An 18,321-nucleotide genomic window follows, 5' to 3' on the forward strand; every position below is an offset into this window, starting at 1 on the left:
AGCTAAGGTGATGCTCAACTCCGTTCAAGGAGTTGAGTGTTCCTCAACTAGATAACTGCATGTGTTTGCTGGTATGTTGGCTGATCTGGCTTCCTCTTTTGAGGGATATGTAACTTTACAAACGTGTGCTTTTCAGTGTGGATAAATTAAAACTCACCAATATAAATGGTTCAATACTTTAATTGCAATATGTTTTGGAAAAATGTTGATATTGTTTTTATTACATTGTTGGGAGATCGACATGCATTCTATTTTATAAATTGGCAATTTGGTTGATATGTTTTTTTTTTTATTGATACAATAATATTACATATCAATACAGGGACATTCCTGTGAATACAATGAAAAAATAGAACATATTGTAGCCTATAAATACAGTTCTGGCAAGAGTTTCTAAATCCGGAGGCGCAATATCGCGAGACTTCTCGGGAACGCTTGCGAAATAATCAGTTCGGGGTTTGTGAACAATTCCTCCTTAGATCTAAAGGCACAAACTAGATGATTCGCGCCAATGTCTCAAGCAGCTGATGTTATTACCCCAACCTCATGAAATTGATAAACTGACACGTTTTCATTTTCGTCAAAAACAAATGTATATCGAAGACGCCTTTGAGTTGATGGATTGCACATGCGCAGTTCGGTGCGAGACAACCGTTAGACCCGGACTCGTTTCTTCGCATGAGTTTAGTAGCTAGCCAACGTCGCCATGAAATCGTCGTCAAATGTGATCAGGAATTTTTATTTGAGAATCCGTTTTTGCCCACTTTACTAGCTGCCTATCTTGGTACTGCTCGTAAAGCGGGCATGTGCATTTATTCTTCCAGCCCTACAGGTGGCAATGTGCGACGGAGGTCTACAATCTCAGCTATGTAATGAAATCCGGCTTCGCATTTTCCAGGTTTCCACTGAAGGGGATTCTTTATTGAAGTGAACACATAGGCAATTGATAAGTTGTGAAGGCACCGGGAAAGGAAACAGCCAGCCCGAAAGAAATTAGCTTTACATTAAGGATTTCCTCAGTTAATTTGCGTAAACGCTTCATTGTAGCTAAAGTGGTTGAGTTGTTCGGCGTGTTCGCAACGCCAGGTGTTAGACCAGAATAAGTGTTGGTGGGTGGAAAATGCCATCTTTTTTATGGAGGTAGGAACACATCGTGCTGATGCCTCTAACCATCCATTTGGAATTGCATTCACTTTAAACCCAAAGTAAAGCAAATATATATATATTTAGCACAGCTAACTGCCAGTTGTCAATGTGAGCGTGCCCATGTAAACAGCTGTCAGACTGCACTCGACGATATGGTTTAGCTAGTTAGCTAACTTACCTTGAAATGTAGAGAATGTGTGTTGTGTATTGACATTTGACACAGCCCAGATTGAAATGCCCAAATCAAAGTAATTACAAGTTATCAAAGTTATGTATATGTTTGTAAATAGTATTGTTTTCCTTGTCACGGGTTGTAGACTAGTTACACTGAAAAGGTTCGCTTAGGTCCATATGAATAAATGCAGGAAGAACCTAGCCATTGCTAAATGTATCTGGCATGTTGTCTTGAATTGTTCATACGTTTCAGCTTTTAGTCCATCAGTGCTTGCTGTATTACTACAATTTGATGAATGTAGACAGTTCAGATTTTCTAGGATATTATTGTGTTTGTGAACCAGCCCTGTCAGGTATGTGAAGAAGAAAAAAACATGTACAGTTTAGGCATTTATGGGTTCAGGCCAACATACTAGTCTCAAGTCCTATAAGTGTGTAAGGGATGCAATGCCACTGTTTTGACGATAAGTAAGCCATTTGCTACAACTATACTAAACTAAAATATAAATGCAACATAACAATTAACGGTTTTACTGAGTTCATAAGGAAATCAGTTAAATTAAATAAATTCATGAGGCCCTAATCTATGGATTTACAACTGGGCAGGGGTGCAGCTATGGGTGGGCCTGGGAATGAGTTTTCCCTCCAAAAAAGGATTTATTACAGATGGAAATACTCCTACATTTTATCAGCTGTTTATGTGCTGGTCTCAGACGATCCTGCAGGTGAAGAAGCCAGTTGTGAGGCCAGTTGGGCATACTGCCAAATTCTCTAAAACTACGTTTAAGGTGGCTTATAGTAGAGAAATCAACAGTAAATTATCTGTCTTTGGTGGACATTCCTGCAGTCAGCATGCCAATTGCTCACTCCCTCAACTTGATAAATATATGGTGTTGTGTGACAAAGCTGCAAATGTTAGTGGCCTTTTATTTTCCCCAGCACAAGGTGCACCTGTGTAATGATCATGCTGTTTAATCAGCTTCTAGATATGCCACACCTGTCAGGTGGATGGATTATCTTGGCAAAGGAGAAAATGTTCACTAACAGGGATGTAAACAAATGTGTTCACCAAATTTGAGAGAAATATGCTTTTTGTGCAAATTGAACATTTTATGGGATCTCTTATTTCAGGTCATGAAACATGGAACCAACACTTTACATGTTGTGTTTATATTTTTTTATTAAGAATACAATAGGTTTCCTACAACTCGGCCAACTTTTTCCATACCATCTTTATCATGGCAGCATGCATAAGACCTAGTAAGCTTCAAAGGAAAACCTCAACCCAGCAGTTCTATTTTAGCTCTTGAACAAGCTATTTTTCCCTCCACATCTGAGGAGAATCAATTATGCAATGTATATTTAGTAACAATGCATTTGTTTTTTCTATCCTTTTTTGAAGTCATCTGATGTTATCTGAAGATAAGTCTTGTCCCTTAAGTCTTTATTTATAGAAGGAAGGTGTCCCTTCAAGAAATTCCCCCACTGCATTTTTGAGCATCCTGGAACAAAGTGAAGCACAGGGTCTTTAATGGCTAGATTTCTTTCAAATTAAGCTTTTTCAATCAATCCATTCCTAATCATTCCAACAATTAGACCTTGGCTAACTGTTGCAGTGTACCTACAGTACCAGTCAAAAGTTTGGACACACCTACTCATTCCAGGGTTTTTCTTTATTTTTACTATTTTCTGCATTGTAAAAAACTAGTGAAGACATCAAAACTATGAAATAACACATGGAATCATGTAATAACCAAAAAGTGTTTTAACAAATCAAAATGTATATTTTATTTTCTTCAAAGTATCCAACCTTTGCTTTGATGTCAGCTTTGCACACTCTTGGCATTCTCTCAACCAGGCTCATGATGTACTCACCTGGAATACATTTCAATTAACAGGTGTGCCTTATTAAAATTTAATTTGTGGAATTTCTTTCCTTAATGTGTTTGAGCCAATCAGTTGTGTTGTAACAAGGTATACAGAAGATGAGTATTTTACCAAATAGGGCTAAGTCCATCTTATGGCAAGAACAGCTCAAATAAGCAAAGATAAATTTACAGTCCATCATTACTTTAAGACATGAAGGTCTAGAACTTTTAAGTTTCTTAAAGTGCAGTTGCAAAAACCATCAAGAATTATGATGAAACTGGCTCTTATGAGGACCATCAGCAAAAGACCCAGAGTTACCTCTGTTGCAGAGGATACGTTCATTATAGTTAACTGCACCTCGGATTGCAGCCCAAATAAATGCTTCACAGAGTTCATGTAACAGACACATCTCAACATCCAACTGACCCAAAACACACCTGGCTGTGTACGGGTTATTTGACCAAGAAGAAGAGTGATGGTGCTGCGTCAGATGACCTGCTCTCCACAATCACCCGGACTCAACCCAATTGAGATGGTTTGCAGAGTGAAGGAGAAGCAGCCAACAAGTGCTCAGCATGTATGGGAATTCAAGACTGTTGGAAAAGCATTCCTCATGAAGCTGGTTGAAAGAATGCCAAGAGTGCGCAAAGCTGTCAAAGGCAATATATTTTGATTTAACACTTTTGTTTACTACATGATTTTAAATGTGTTATTTCATAGTTTTGAAGTCTTCACTATTATTCTACAACAGAACATAGTAAAAATAAAGAAAATTCCTTGAATGAGTAGGTTTGTCCAAATGTTTGACTGGTACTGTAAAAGCAACACGGCCCTTTTTCCAATTGGGCAACTTTCAAAGATGACCCCTGCAATAAGTAGATGGAATCCCAGCAACTGGGGCACGAAGTCTAAATGTGAAAACATTTCTGCCTCGGACGCATTTTTCCAGCTACGGCTGGAGTGTTGGTAGCAGTACCGTGTAATGAGCTGCTTGTTCAAAGCCCAGGTTGCACTGGGCGATGCTACAGTGGCGGCTTCTCCTCCTGTTGCTGCTTCTGTGGCTTGACTGGCTGGGGGTAGAGTCTCAAACAAAGAGCCTCTGTTTGTGTGAGTCAGTCAGGCATGCAGGCAGAGGTAGGCAGGCCTCTGGGGTGATGGACGAGGTGGGGGCCCTCCCTCCCTCCCAGTGAAAGTGATCCACTACTGTGCCACAGCAGCCAGGGAGGGAGCACACCTTTCACACGGCCTAATTAGGTCATCCCCTTCCTCCCCAGATGGGTAACGGAGAGGAGAGCTATTGGTGTGTGCAGGTAAATTAGTGGCATCTCTGGAAAAGGACGCTAGTGTTAAGGATCAGTGTGAACATGACAGGTGGAAATCGGTTGTGTTACCTGTATAAATACGGGGCTGTTAGAAATGGATCGTCTCTTCTCTTTACTCTGCTTTCAGGCCAATGGGTGTTTATGTGTTAATTATGCTTTAAATTACACTGTGTGTCCCCCACCTTCCAATATGTCCCACCCAAGTCACATAATCTACTAAAGTCTAAAGTTGTAAATAAATACTAGAATCTTAAGTTTTAATATCTCATCAGAGAAGCTTCTGCAGTATTTCAATCCATCACTCTAAAACCATGTGGGGAAAACATGCTGCTGAGAGTTTATTATAGTTAACCAGTCTATTACAGAACTTACCTGCCATGCCTCCGGTACTAATACTAGTACTTTTATCCTGTATTTGCTGAAGGCTTTGGCCTGGCCTGGTGCTGATCCTCCTCCCGTCTACGCTGGCGGCTGACAAAGAGTCTTCGTTACTACAGGACTGGCACGACGTGTGGTTGTTCCGGTTCTTCCTCAACGTGCTGGGCTACGCCACCATCATCATACCTGGCTACTTTCTCATCGGCTACTTCAAGAGGATCAACTACCTCGAAACAGGTGTGGATGTTCTACAGACTGGTGATAATGCACGCATATACGCTGGCACGCACGCAGAACGATACGCACACAAATAGACCTACAATTTTTCTCCACATTAATTCTGAATTCTATCTGTTAAAGCTCGGTGTATCCTTCAAGTTGCAATTCACAGTTTCTCTATGTTAACATGATCATTGTGTTTGTTTTGATGAATCAGTGAATGGTTGATGTGTTCTGGACCTTAAAATATCTTCCTGACCAGTGTTTTCCCCTCCCAGGTCGTGGCATTTGCTATCCTGTCATAAAGGCCTGTGTGTTTGGTAGTGAATCGAAGACTGGTCTCCTGGACGACGTGTCCATAGCTCCGAGAAATGACGCTGACTCGGGCTCGTCGGCCAGACAAGCCTTCAAGTTAGTCTTCTGCGCTGCGGGACTTCAGGTAAAGTAGTTAAAAGGGCTATATAAATCAAATGTATTGAATTTTGATTGGGTAGATTTTCTAGTTGTAGCCCTTTGCACTCAATGCTGTATATGGGTTGAAAATTGCAGATTTGGGCACTGATAAGCACATAAATTGGAATGCAGTGGCTGTACAGTAACGTGAAATAAATGGTGAGATGTTGATGATTATAATAAATACTGCTTTGATCTCATACAAGCGAGCCAAACACCTGAGTCCAAATGTGCACTTCACATTTCCGTTTCATAAAACTCATGTCATATACTGTCAACGTTTATGATCACTATGTTTGATGAACGGTTAAAAGATGACATGGCAGCATACCCTGGGTTGTTCTGAACCGAATGAGCATATGTTTGTATATTATGAAGTAAATTCACTGCGGAACATGCACCTGAATGCACGCATGACTAGGGCTGTTACTGTGACTGTTTTACCACCAAACCGGCAGTCACAATTCAGGAAGGCAGTCAAATTCCACGTGACCGTTTAGTCACAGTAATTGGGCTTCTCCAAGCTCTGATGCTGCTGATGGTCATTAATAGCCTACCAAACTTGATAACTGCCTGGTACCCAGCACTCTGGTGTCCCGAGTGGCGCAGCGGTCTAAGGCACTGCATCTCAGTTCAAGAGGCTTCACTGCAGTCCCTGGTTAAGGCTGCATCACATCCGGCCGTGATTGGGAGTCCCATGGGGCGGCGCACAATTGGCCCAGCATCGTCCGGGTTTGGCCAGGGTAGGCTGTCATTGTAAATCAGAAGGTGTTCTTAACTGACTTGCCTAGTTAAATAAAGGTTAAATAATCACTGACATCAATGCAAATCAAACACTTCAAGAGAGCCCATGAGCTCATGTTGCGCAACATTTCTATAGGCTATGCAATTGTGTGAGAAAGTTTTGAGGGCCTCTATAAAGCTTTCTATAGGCTAGGCCTACTATATTTATTTCTCAACTTTCCTAATATTAAGCACATTGCTTCTCTTAACGACAGGAGTATAACCTACCAAGCTGGCATGAAAATGAACAACGGGAAAAGCGTCCTCCATTCACAATTTAAGTACATAGATAACGTGTATTTTTTTGAAAATTATAATAGTCCATTCTAAATCAAAACAAATTTCCCACATATTTTATTTAGTATATGTAACAAGATTTAATCAAGAATAGTCTGATGGGTGACAATATTAGCCTATCACTTGTGAATTATATATTATCACTTGTGAATGAAGCCCAGTGTAAAACAATGCCTTTTTTTGTGTGACTTTTTCTAATCATAGTCGCACACCTCGTAGCCTAGCCCATTGACCTATATGTTTTGATAAGGTTTGTATCACAACTAAAGTGTACAAATAACTTCTTCAAATTAAGCACATTAATCCGCTTTACAGTGGGTGAGAGCCTAACTGGCATACATAAGCAGCGGTGAGTTTCAAGTTTGGGGAAGATCATTTTCACCATTAAAAATGCACCTTTATAATAAAAGCATTTCATAATCGCATTTGCGGCCACTTTTGATAATAGTGTTTTCCTGTTAATGGAACATTAGCGCTTATAATCTACTCCTACATTTTAAGCCGAATGTTCTGATCTGTGTCAGCCTCATTGCGTAAAAAAGTATTTTTGATGGTAGTGGTTGTATTCATTTGTTTGGAATATTTATTTTTCACACAGAATAGAATAGTTATTCTTTTGTAATATGGGGGACAGTAGATTGACATAGATGTTAGGAATATTATGAATAAATGACTAAACAATATCCCTATTTTTAGAACTGTAACTAAGTAAACTATACCCTGTTTTACAATATCTGATTAATAAGGTTAGTTCATAAGAAGGGATTATGTGGCATGAACAAGGAGTAATTAAATATAACAAACACCATTCTAAACTATTCTAGAGAGGAATGGGTTGTGGGTGAAGTAAGCAGATAGGTTACCGACCCTATGGTTGAACCGACAAAACTTAGCTCTGGGGTGTTTTAGATAAGGCAGTGAGTGCATTCCTAAGTTTTCTGTTAATTAGAACTGTCAGCTAAGTGGTGATCGATAATGATGAGGGGTCAAGAGTTAATTCAGTTATGTTGTGTGAACTGTGTGTGTGTTAGTGAGTTGGAATGAACTTTTAAACTCACTTAATTCTAGGTCGGGAGGAGGGGATTCATTCTAGAAGCAATGAAATGACGTCATGTTATTGTATATAAACTGTTGCTCGTGGTAACGTGGCAGCGCGCTCCGAGAATAAATACTTATATTATTGATAAGACTGGTCTCCGTCTATTTTATGCAAACAAGAATCTTACAAATTCTCATGAAATAGATTAAGGGAATTAAATTAATAAAAACATAATGGAATAATTCAATTACAGTAACAATAGACTAGTGCTTTTGCTGTTTGTTAGGCCTACTCATCTTGTTGGCTGACTAAAAGTAAATGTGGACAGTTCTTCCAATATCTTCAATATGCACCTCGGAATTGGATAAGAACATTACGGCCACACAAAGGGGATTCCGCCGGGAAATTCGATGCGTTATCAAGTGCTTGTCAAATTATGAATGAGAGACTGAGGAAGAGTGTACAGCCTACACACACAAAAAGCAGGGTTCATGCCTTTCATGCTACTTTTTCAAATCATCATTAGTCATATCATGCAGCCTTACAGTGTATTAAAAATCAAAACATGCAGGCCAATGTTTGTAGAACATCTAAAGTTACATTAATAACTCTAAATTAAGCCTATAGGAGTACCTACAGTTGAAGTCGGAAGTTTACATACACCTTAGCCAAATACATTTAAACTCAGTTTTTCACAATTCCTGACATTTAATCCTCGTAAAAATGCCATGTTTTAGGTCAGCTAGGATCACCACTTTATTTTAAGAATGTGAAATGTCTGAATAATAGTAGAGAGAATTATTTATTTCAGATTTGATTTCTTTCATCACATTCCCAGTGGGTCAGAAGTTTACATACACTCAATTAGTATTTGGTAGCATTGCCTTTAAATTGTTGAACTTGGGTCAAACGTTTCGGGTAGCCTTCCACAAGCTTCCCACAATAAGTTGGGTGAATTTTGTCCCATTCCTCCTGACAGAGCTGGTGTAACTGGAGTAAGGTTTGTAGGCCTCCTCGCTCACACACGCTTTTTCAGTTCTGCCCACAAATTTTCTATGGGATTGAGGTCAGGGCTTTGTGATGTATGTTTTAGAAGCATGCTTGGGGTCATTGTCCATTTGGAAGACCCATTTGCGACCAAGCTTTAACTTCCTGACTGATGTCTTTAGATGTTGCTTCAATATATCCACATTATTTTCCTGCCTCATGAGCCATCTATTTTGTGAAGTGCACCAGTCCCTCCTGCAGCAAAGCACCTCCACTGATGCTGCCACCCCCATGCTTCACGGTTGGGATGGTGTTCTTTGGCTTGCAAGCCTCCCCCTTTTTCCTCCAAACATAACAATGGTCATTATGGCCAAACAGTTCTATTTTTTGTTTCATCAGACCAGAGGACATTTCTCCAAAAAGTACGATCTTTGTCCCCATGTGCAGTTGCAAACCATATTCTGGATTTTTTATGGCGGTTTTGGAGCAGTGGCTTCTACCTTGCTGAGTGGCCTTTCAGGTTATGGTGATATAGGACTCGTTTTACTGTGGATATAGATACTTATGTACCTGTTTCCTCCAGCATCTTCACAAGGTCCTTTGCTGTTGTTCTGGGATTGATTTGCACTTTTCGGATCTCTAGGAGACAGAACACGTCTCCTTCCTTAGCGGTATGAAGGCTGCGTGGTCCCATGGTGTTTATACTTGCGTACTATTGTTTGTACAGATGAACGGTGGTACCTTTAGGCGTTTGGAAATTGCCCCCAGGGATGAGCCAGACTTGTGGAAGTCTACATTTTTTTTTTTTTTTTTAAGTCTTGGCTGATTTCTTTTGATTTTTCCCATGATGTCAAGCAAAGAGGCACTGAATTTGAAGGTAGGCCTAGAAATACATCCACAGGTACACCTCCAATTGACTCAAATTATATCAATTAGCCTATCAGAAGCTTCTAAAGCCATAACATCATTTTCTGGAATTTTCCAAGCTGTTTGAAGGCACAGTCAATTTTTGTATGTAAACTTCTGACCCACTGGAGTTGTGATACAGTGAATTATAGGTGAAATAATCTGTCTGTAAACAATTGTTGGAAAAATTACTTGTCATTTACAAAGTAGATGTCCTAACCAACTTGCCAAAACTATAGTTTGTTAACAAGAAATTTGTGGAGTGGTTGAAAAAAGTGTACGTAAACTTCCGACTTCAACTGTACATGCATAATGATCTCCATGTCATTGTAGCAGTAAGGGGAAAACACTGCATGAAACCTTCTTTACTCTTCAGTTAACACAATCACACACACTCTCTCCCTTCCTGTCTCCCTCTCTCCCACAAACACACACACACTGCTTCCAACTTTTAAAACGTTAGACTTTCAGTTTTTTATCCTCTTGTGTTTCTTGCGTAGTAAATATTTAATTTTTCATTGTTTATTAGTTTTTTTCTGTGAGGCGCATTGTTGCATTCATGTCTGAAATGTGCTATATAAATAAAGCTTGATTTCATTAGGCACCTAACCAAATTTAAAGAGCACCAGAAAGAGAGATGTATTGATATAGTTTAGGCTTGCATTAGGCCTATATTAATCTTACCTTTGAAGCACATCTCATGAGTAGCAGACCCTTTTCCTTTCTTCCTGGGTCAATCAAATCTGCCTAGACCTACCAGGTTGTTCGCTAGCTAGGTAACATGACTGAACAACGTTTTTTATCAAACCAATAATTAGCGAGAAGCAGGTGAGTGAGGGCAGGTAGGGTATGTGGCTGGCTGGTTATAGCTGCCGCACGTGATATGCGCATGAAAGTGAAGTGGATATTATGGGACCTGCGCATACAAGAGACTAGTGGCTGTTGCTTAAATGTAGCTGACTTTATGAATGTTTTATTACAGGCGCCAGCAGGTTCTTTAGATTAGTAGGGCAGAAAAATTTGGTTGTATCATATGAAACGATACTACGGTATTCTAAAATGTTGTTATTGTGATGTTTTGGTACCATGATATTACCATGGTACCGGTGTACCGTGCAACAATATAGGCCAATTCCCACAAGTGTGAAAGACTAAACAGCGATACCAACATATTCACAATTATATCTCATGTACGTCATACAGTTTAGTCTCCTTATCTATGTTATCTTGTTTTCTCTCCAGACATCCTACCTGACATGGGGTGTCCTACAGGAGAGGGTGATGACACGCTCGTACGGAGCCTCCACCCCCGAGGAGGAGGGTGAGCGCTTCAAGGACTCCCAGTTCCTGGTGTTCATGAACCGCATCCTGGCGCTGACTGTGTCTGGCCTGTGGTGTCTCCTATTCAAGCAGCCTCGCCACGGTGCGCCCATGTATAAATACTCGTTCGCCTCGCTCTCCAACGTCCTCAGCAGCTGGTGCCAGTACGAGGCCCTCAAGTACATCAGCTTCCCCACCCAGGTGCTAGCTAAAGCCTCTAAAGTGATCCCCGTCATGCTAATGGGTAAGATTGTGTCGCACAAGAGCTACGAGTACTGGGAGTACCTGACGGCGGCTCTGATCTCTCTGGGCGTCAGCATGTTCTTGTTGACGAGCACGACCGGTAAGCACCCGTCTACGGTAACAACGTTCAGCGGCGTGGTCATCTTGGTCGGCTACATCGTCTTCGACAGCTTCACGTCCAACTGGCAGGACAACCTGTTCAAGTGCAAGATGTCGTCGGTACAGATGATGTTCGGCGTCAACCTCTTCTCCTGCCTCTTCACCGTGGGCTCTCTGCTGGAGCAGGGCGCCTTCTTCGACTCGCTGGCCTTCATGACGCGACATTCGGAGTTTGCATTCCATGCCGTGCTGTTGTCGGTGTGCTCAGCATGCGGCCAGCTCTTCATCTTCTACACCATCGCACAGTTCGGCGCCGCCATCTTCACCATCATCATGACCCTTCGACAGGCCATCGCCATCCTGCTCTCCTGTTTCCTGTATGGCCACGCCGTCACAATGGTGGGGGGCTTCGGCATGGCCGTGGTCTTCCTCGCCCTCTTCCTGCGCGTCTACGCCCGCATCCGCATGAAGGCAGGACGCAGGGCGCCGCAGCCACAGGTGCAGAAGGTCTAGAAGGAGGAGTCTGAGGAGGGAACTGGAAAAACAAAAACTAAAGCCACGTTTTCGTTGGGGGTTTTTTCTGTCTCTGTGTGTCTCTTTTGACTTTTTGTGTTCATTTATTGGGTTTCTACTTTGCATAGGAAAGGTACAGAAAGGGATTCTAATGCCTTTTTCAAGGTGTTTGACTTGACACGCACCGAGCCGTCGTCACACAGGTCAATTAGTCTCAAAAACCCAACCCTAGGCAACACAGTGACTAGGGTCTGATTTCAATGATGGACTCTTGTCATAGAGGAATTATGTCACTGCCTAAGTCACTACTTTATCTGCTTGAATAAAATGCCAAATTATCACAGAGGTTATTTTTAATGAGTGAATTATGCAAGTGGATAGTTTGCATCAACTACCTTAACTAAAACCACTGCAAAGTTATTGCCTGCAAAATCACGACGTTCTGTCATATCTGCCTCTTGATTTGTTGGGAGAGTCCCCAGAATGTATATGACGTAGTGACGTAGTTTCTCTATGCCAAAAGAGTCGGTCATTAAATTCAGACCTTAGTCACTGTGTTGCCTAGGGTCAGGTTTCAAGGGTACAGGTCAATGGGAGTGATTCGGCTGGACCAGTCAGCAGTCATGCCCGTTTAAGTGTCTATGACCCCAAAATTACACAGCAATCGTCGCTTGTACGTTTTGTCTGTCAAACCCAGTTCAAACGCATGCAACATTGGCATGTCAAATGTAAACAACTAATAAAATGGCTATTGATTTCAGCCTTTGCGATATGCTTCTGGAGCTGCAGTCAAAGAACGAAAAATCTGATGTTTGTAGTTTTGGGGTAATCACTAGTACATGAGCTGTATACTGCAAGCCTTCAGCTATGAGTAATGTAATATTGTGAATGGCACTATATTAAGCTTATAAGGCCTCTATGAAAAGAGGACATGAGATACTATGGTGAGCAGGCCCCAAGTAAGGTCCCGTTTTGGATCATCTCTGTAGATACTGCATCAATTTAGTTTAAAACTAATAATTGCATTGTTGTACATTTTGGACATGGCATGAGAGAAATGTTTGTAATCATTACCAGTTCATGATCAGGTAATGCTGCTTGAGAATATTTTATTTGTTTCATATAAAGAAGCAGGTATGGTAGAGGTCTCACTTTTGGCATTATTCTGACTTGAGATCTATGTGCTTAACTAAAGAAGTCTACCATTGAGATCGAGGAAGGATTTACACGAACGTCCAGGTTGTGTCAGACGGATCTCAAGTCAAATTTACCGCCCTTTCAGATCATAAGAATAGCATAGTTCATACATCTTTAGCTGACTGATGTGTTGTTCCTCATGGCTTACCATAGTGTATGATGAGGAAAGTTACAGAGTGACCCCACAGAAAATGTTTTACTATTTTCCTAGCATCACAAGAATAAATGCACAGCTTACCAGCAGACCATCAAAAAGAGCTTTGCAGAGTTACTACGTTCTATTTTATATGGAGTGAGGGGAAAGAGAGATTTCAAGCAGCATTCAAGATGCCCATCTTATTTTTGAATAAGACGCACTTACGTTAGGTCAGGTAAAAGACAATTAACTGTCAAATGCCAGCAAGAGTTGCAACCAGGCGGAATGACTCGAACTTCAGCTCTTGGAACAAACAGCCTGCACAATTATTTGTTCTCTTGTTTTGTTGGTGTAGGATTCAACTCGGCAAACCATATTATTGAAGTATTTGATTTGGATAAATGCCATACATTTTCATACCGAATGTAAGTTTAAGTATGGTAGCATTCATTTAGTGGCCTGGCTGACCCAGACAAAGTGGAGGATTTCCAATTGGCAGGCAATTCATTTAGCCCTACGTGTACAGCTTTACAATCAAACCAAATACTTGAATTATTTGTTACACTATCTTACACTAACAATCATTAATGGGTAGACTAGAAATCATTTGGAACAGGACATACAGTACCAGTCAAAAGTTTGGACACACCTACTCATTTCAGGGTTTTTCTACATTGTAGAATAATAGTGAAGACATCAAAACTATGAAATAACATATTGAATCATGTAGTAACCAAAAAAGTGTTAAATCAAAATATATTTCATATTTGAGATTCTTCAAAGTAGTCACCCTTTGCCTTGATGACAGCTTTGCACACTCTTGACATTCTCTTAAGGTTTGATGTCTTCGCTATTATTCTACAATGTAGAAAATAGTAAAAATAAAGAAACCCTTGAATGAGTAGGTGTGTCCAAACTTTTGACTGGTACTGTAGACCAGTTGTCCTGGTATAATTAAATTGCAAATGTGAATTTGTATTCAAACAAGCCATAAAGTCAATAATCACCCATAGAGACAACTAAAAGATTTGACAAACTGCATTCACATTTTATAAAGTTGTACATTCAAATTTACAGCTCTCTTTGTCAGTAACTTTGGTTCAGCCAATCTGCTTTTGCTTCAACACTTGAGATAAGTGAATGACTCACAACAATATAAATGTCCTATGTATAGGCTGTACACATGTCTTATTGGCTATACAGTGCCTTGCAAAAGTATCCAGACCCCCTTGATTATATCACATTTTGTTACAAAGTGGGATGAAAATGGATTTAATTGTAATTTTGTCAACAATATGCACAAAATACTCTGTCAAAGTGGATTTCTTTTAATAAAAAATATGCGAAATATAGTCTTTGCATAAGTATTCAGCCCTTAAATTAGTTAAGGAGTCAAATTTAGCTTATCAAATCACATAAGTTACATGGACTTACTGTGTGAAATAATATGGGTTGACATTATTTTAAATGACTAACCCTTCCTTTGTCCCCCTTACATAAAGTGTATTCGGAAAGTATTCAGACCCCTTGACTCCAGATTTTGCTACGTTACAGCCTCAATCTAAAATGGATTAAATAGATTTTTGTTCTTCATCAATCTACACACAATACCACATAATGACAAAGCAAAAACAGGTTTTGAATTTTTGGGAAATTTATAAATTTAAAAAAAAAAAAACATTTTACATAAGTATTTAGACCCTTTACTCAGTACTTTGTTGAAGCACCTTTGGCAGCGATAACAGCCTGGAGTCTTCTTGCATATGACCCTACACGCTTGGCACACCTGTATTTGTGGATTTTCTCACATTCTTCTCTGCAGATCCTCTTAAGCTCTGTAAGGTTGGATGCACATCTATGTCCAGGTCTCCAGAGATGTTCAATCGGATTCAAGTCCGGGCTCTGGCTGGGCCACTCAGAGACTTGTCACAAAACCACTCCCGGTTGTCTTATCTGTGTGCTTAGGGTTGTTGTTCTGTTGGAAGGTGAACCTGTGCCCCAGTCTGAGGTCGTTCTGGAGCAGGTTTTCATCAAGGAGCTCTCTGTACATTACTCTGTTCCTTTCCCTCGATCCTGACTAGTCTACCAGTCCCTGCCGCTGAAAAACATCCCCACAGCATAATGCTGCCACCACCATGCTTCACCGTAGGGATGGTGCCAGGTTTCCTCCAGACGTGACGCTTGGTATTCAGGCCAAAGAGTTAATTCTTGCTTTCATAAGACCAGAGAATCTAGTTTCCAAACTTCTTCCATTTAAGAATAATGGAGGCCAATGTGTTCTTGGGGACCTTCAATGCTGCAGAAATGTTTTGGGAGCCTTCCCCAGATCTGTGCCTCGCCACAAACTTGTCTCGGTGCTCTACGGACAATTCCTTCGACCTCATGGCTTGGTTTTTGCTCTGACATGCACTGTCAACTGTGTGACCTTATATAGACAGGTGTGTGGCCTTTCCAAAACATGTCCAATCAATTGAATTTACCACAGGTGGACTCCAATGAAGTTGTAGAAACATCTCAAGGATGATTAATGGAAACCGGACGCACCTGAGCTCCATTTTGAGTCTCATAGCAAAGGGTCTGAATACTTATGTAAATTAGGTATTTCTGTTGGGTTTTTTTTTATACATTTGCTAAAATTTAAAAAACCTGTTGTATTGTGTGTAGATTGATGAGGAGAAATATAAATGTAATACATTTTACAATAAGGCTGTAAGGTAACAAAATGTGGAAATGGGTAAGGGGTCTGAAATACTTTCCGAATGCACTGTACATCTGTGAGGTCCCTCAGTCAAGTATTGAATTTCAATCACAGATTCAACTACAAAGACCAGGGAGCTTTACGAAGGCCTCTTAAAAATGGTAGTGATTGGTAGATGGGTAACAATAACAAGTCAGACATTGAATATATTTTAGCATGGTCTAGTTAATAATGATGCAGTGCATTGTGTATTAAACCACCCAGACACTTCAAAGATAGTCGTACCTCTGAACTGAGCTGCAGGACCGGAATTAAACTGCTCAGGGATGTCACCATGAGGCCATTGGTTATTTTAAAACGGTTACAGAGTACAATGGCTGTGATGGGACAGAACTGAGGACGGATCAACAACATTGTAGTGACTCTACAATAATGACCTAAATGACAGTGAGAGGAACACAAATATACTAAATAAAACTATTCCAAAACATGCATCTTGTATGCAAAAAAACATGGCAAAGGCATACACTTTTTGGGCCTAAATTCTAATCCCTATGTTTGGGGCAAATCCAACACCACACATCACTGAATAACTGCCTCCTTATTTTCAAGCATGGTGGAAATACTATGGTAAGACTTGAAAATTGCTGTCCAGCCTTGATCCTCAACATCTTGACAGAGCTTGAAGAATTTTGAAAAGATTAATATTATCAATTCAGGTGTGCAAAGCCCAAGCCATGTTCACATTGGCAGTTTGAAGTGACTCAATCATATTTATTTGCATATCCGATTTTAATCTGTTCTTTTTCCTGCAGTCTGAACAGCCAAAAAGCACATGGAATCGGCAATTTCAAGTCACATGTCAAACCACCTTCGTAGGTACTTTGTGAAGTCAGATACAAATCTGATTCCTGGCCATGTCTGTACAGTCCAGTCTGATTTATTTACCCTCAAGTGGTTTTTAGACTTATTCGGCTTATCTTGTTGCTTGCTAGCTACTCTGTTGACAGTTTGACAAGCACATGTGGTAGCTAACTAGCTTGGTAATTGTTTACAAACAAATTAGTGAATGTGCTAGAAAGCTAAACAACTACTTTGCTAGCTAGTTGACTGCTGTGGCTAGCTAAAAAAGTGTAGCCTTGTCAGCAAATGTCTGCTGTCTGAACCTACACATCTGATTTGGTCACTTGTAACTTGCTGTTTGGACAGTCAGTACAGTAGTCCAAAACTGATTTGCGCATTAAGGCCTACAGTGTGAACAAGGCTTTAGACTTACAGGAGCAGACTCACAGCTGTAATTGCTGCCAAAGGTGTTTCTAACATGTATGGAATACTTATGCAACAACTATATGTTTTAAAATGTTTATTAATGAAAAATAAGATTTTTTTCTTCCGCTTTGACAGAGTATTTTGTGTAGATTGTTGACAAAAAATGACTATTCAATCAATTGTAATACTTTGTAAAACAATAAAATGTGAAGAAATCCAAGAGGTCTGAATACTTTTGCAAGGCACTGCACATTCTTTTGATGTTCTGTTTGCATTAGTTTGACACTTTTGTTTCAATGTCAGTTGGTGTTTTAACCTAACGTAGCACCCGTAAAATAAATGTGTGAGTGGGGTCGGAAGAAACCGGAAGTATTTGGTTTTCAGGCTTCGGCTCTTCTCTGCTTTTCCCTAAAAACAGGATGCTTCTGGTTTCTGACGACAAGGCTGAGGGTGGTGATGTCTGAATGGATGGTTAGCCCCATCTTTATCAGCCTTAGATAAGGACTACAGTTAAACTACTGTACTGTACTACTGGCAAAGCAAATGTCATAGCATGGGTCGTGGGACGTGGCATATTCATGATAGGTCAATGGTTTTCACATAGTCTTCAACATTGCCTGGGGGAATAACCTGGGGAAGAAAGCAATGCAAACCTTTGTAAACATTGTCTTGGGATCTTTTGCTTCAATTGAAACTGTAATCTTTTTGGACACATGGAGCATAGTCGCATACAGTACATGTTCCTTATGATGGATTACTAGCATTTTTTATCTGTCCATAATGACATGCTTTATTTTGAGGAGAGCTGCACTGTTGTCTGTTCTTTCATGTGTGAATGTTTTAATGTGGCCTGAATGGATGGTGATGGTTGACGCTCTCTCTAGAATGTGAAGGATCGATTGGACAGGCTTAGGGTTTGGTGTGGATGAGGACCTCTGCATACAAGGGAAATGCAATGTAACCGGTACTTTCTGTTTTTTTTATCATTGTAGTATTTCAACTAGTAGGCTAGATTGATTTATTTTTATTTTAAATCATTAAATTAAATACATGACTTCGAATGTTTTTGTTTTTATAAGACTTGGAATTTATGATTTCCATCTTGAATTTTTTGGGGGTTGTTATTGAAAAGGCCAGGGTGCTATGAGATGTAACTGACCTAGGGGGGCTTACTCTAAACTACTGATTAATTATTTCCTGAACACATTTTGATGATTGATCATAAAAGCTTATGACCTCTTGTTATTGTAAGGACAATATGGTGTTCTCTTAA

At 40.2% G+C, this 18,321-nt stretch overlaps 1 protein-coding gene across 2 annotated transcripts; it reads left to right on the plus strand.

Moving 5' to 3' along the window:
• The first annotated feature begins 565 nt into the window (after positions 1–565).
• On the plus strand, positions 566–18,109 carry LOC110522048 (adenosine 3'-phospho 5'-phosphosulfate transporter 1). 2 transcript variants are annotated; one of them, XM_036975602.2, is made up of 5 exons: positions 847–977; positions 1,010–1,140; positions 4,936–5,126; positions 5,387–5,547; positions 10,816–18,109. In XM_036975602.2, the coding sequence occupies exons 2-5, from the start codon at positions 1,121–1,123 to the stop codon at positions 11,746–11,748; spliced, it is 1,305 nt and encodes a 434-aa protein (XP_036831497.1). In that variant the 5' UTR covers positions 847–977; positions 1,010–1,120; the 3' UTR covers positions 11,749–18,109. The 2 variants fall into 2 exon arrangements, with proteins under 2 accessions (XP_090088520.1, XP_036831497.1); XM_090232394.1 differs by lacking the exon at positions 1,010–1,140 and having other exon boundaries at positions 566–869.
• The last annotated feature ends 212 nt before the right edge of the window (positions 18,110–18,321 follow it).

The sequence above is a fragment of the Oncorhynchus mykiss genome, chromosome 4, assembly GCF_057628025.1.
Source record: "Oncorhynchus mykiss isolate SJ-2025 chromosome 4, ASM5762802v1, whole genome shotgun sequence".
Classification (NCBI taxonomy): Eukaryota; Metazoa; Chordata; class Actinopteri; order Salmoniformes; family Salmonidae; genus Oncorhynchus; species Oncorhynchus mykiss.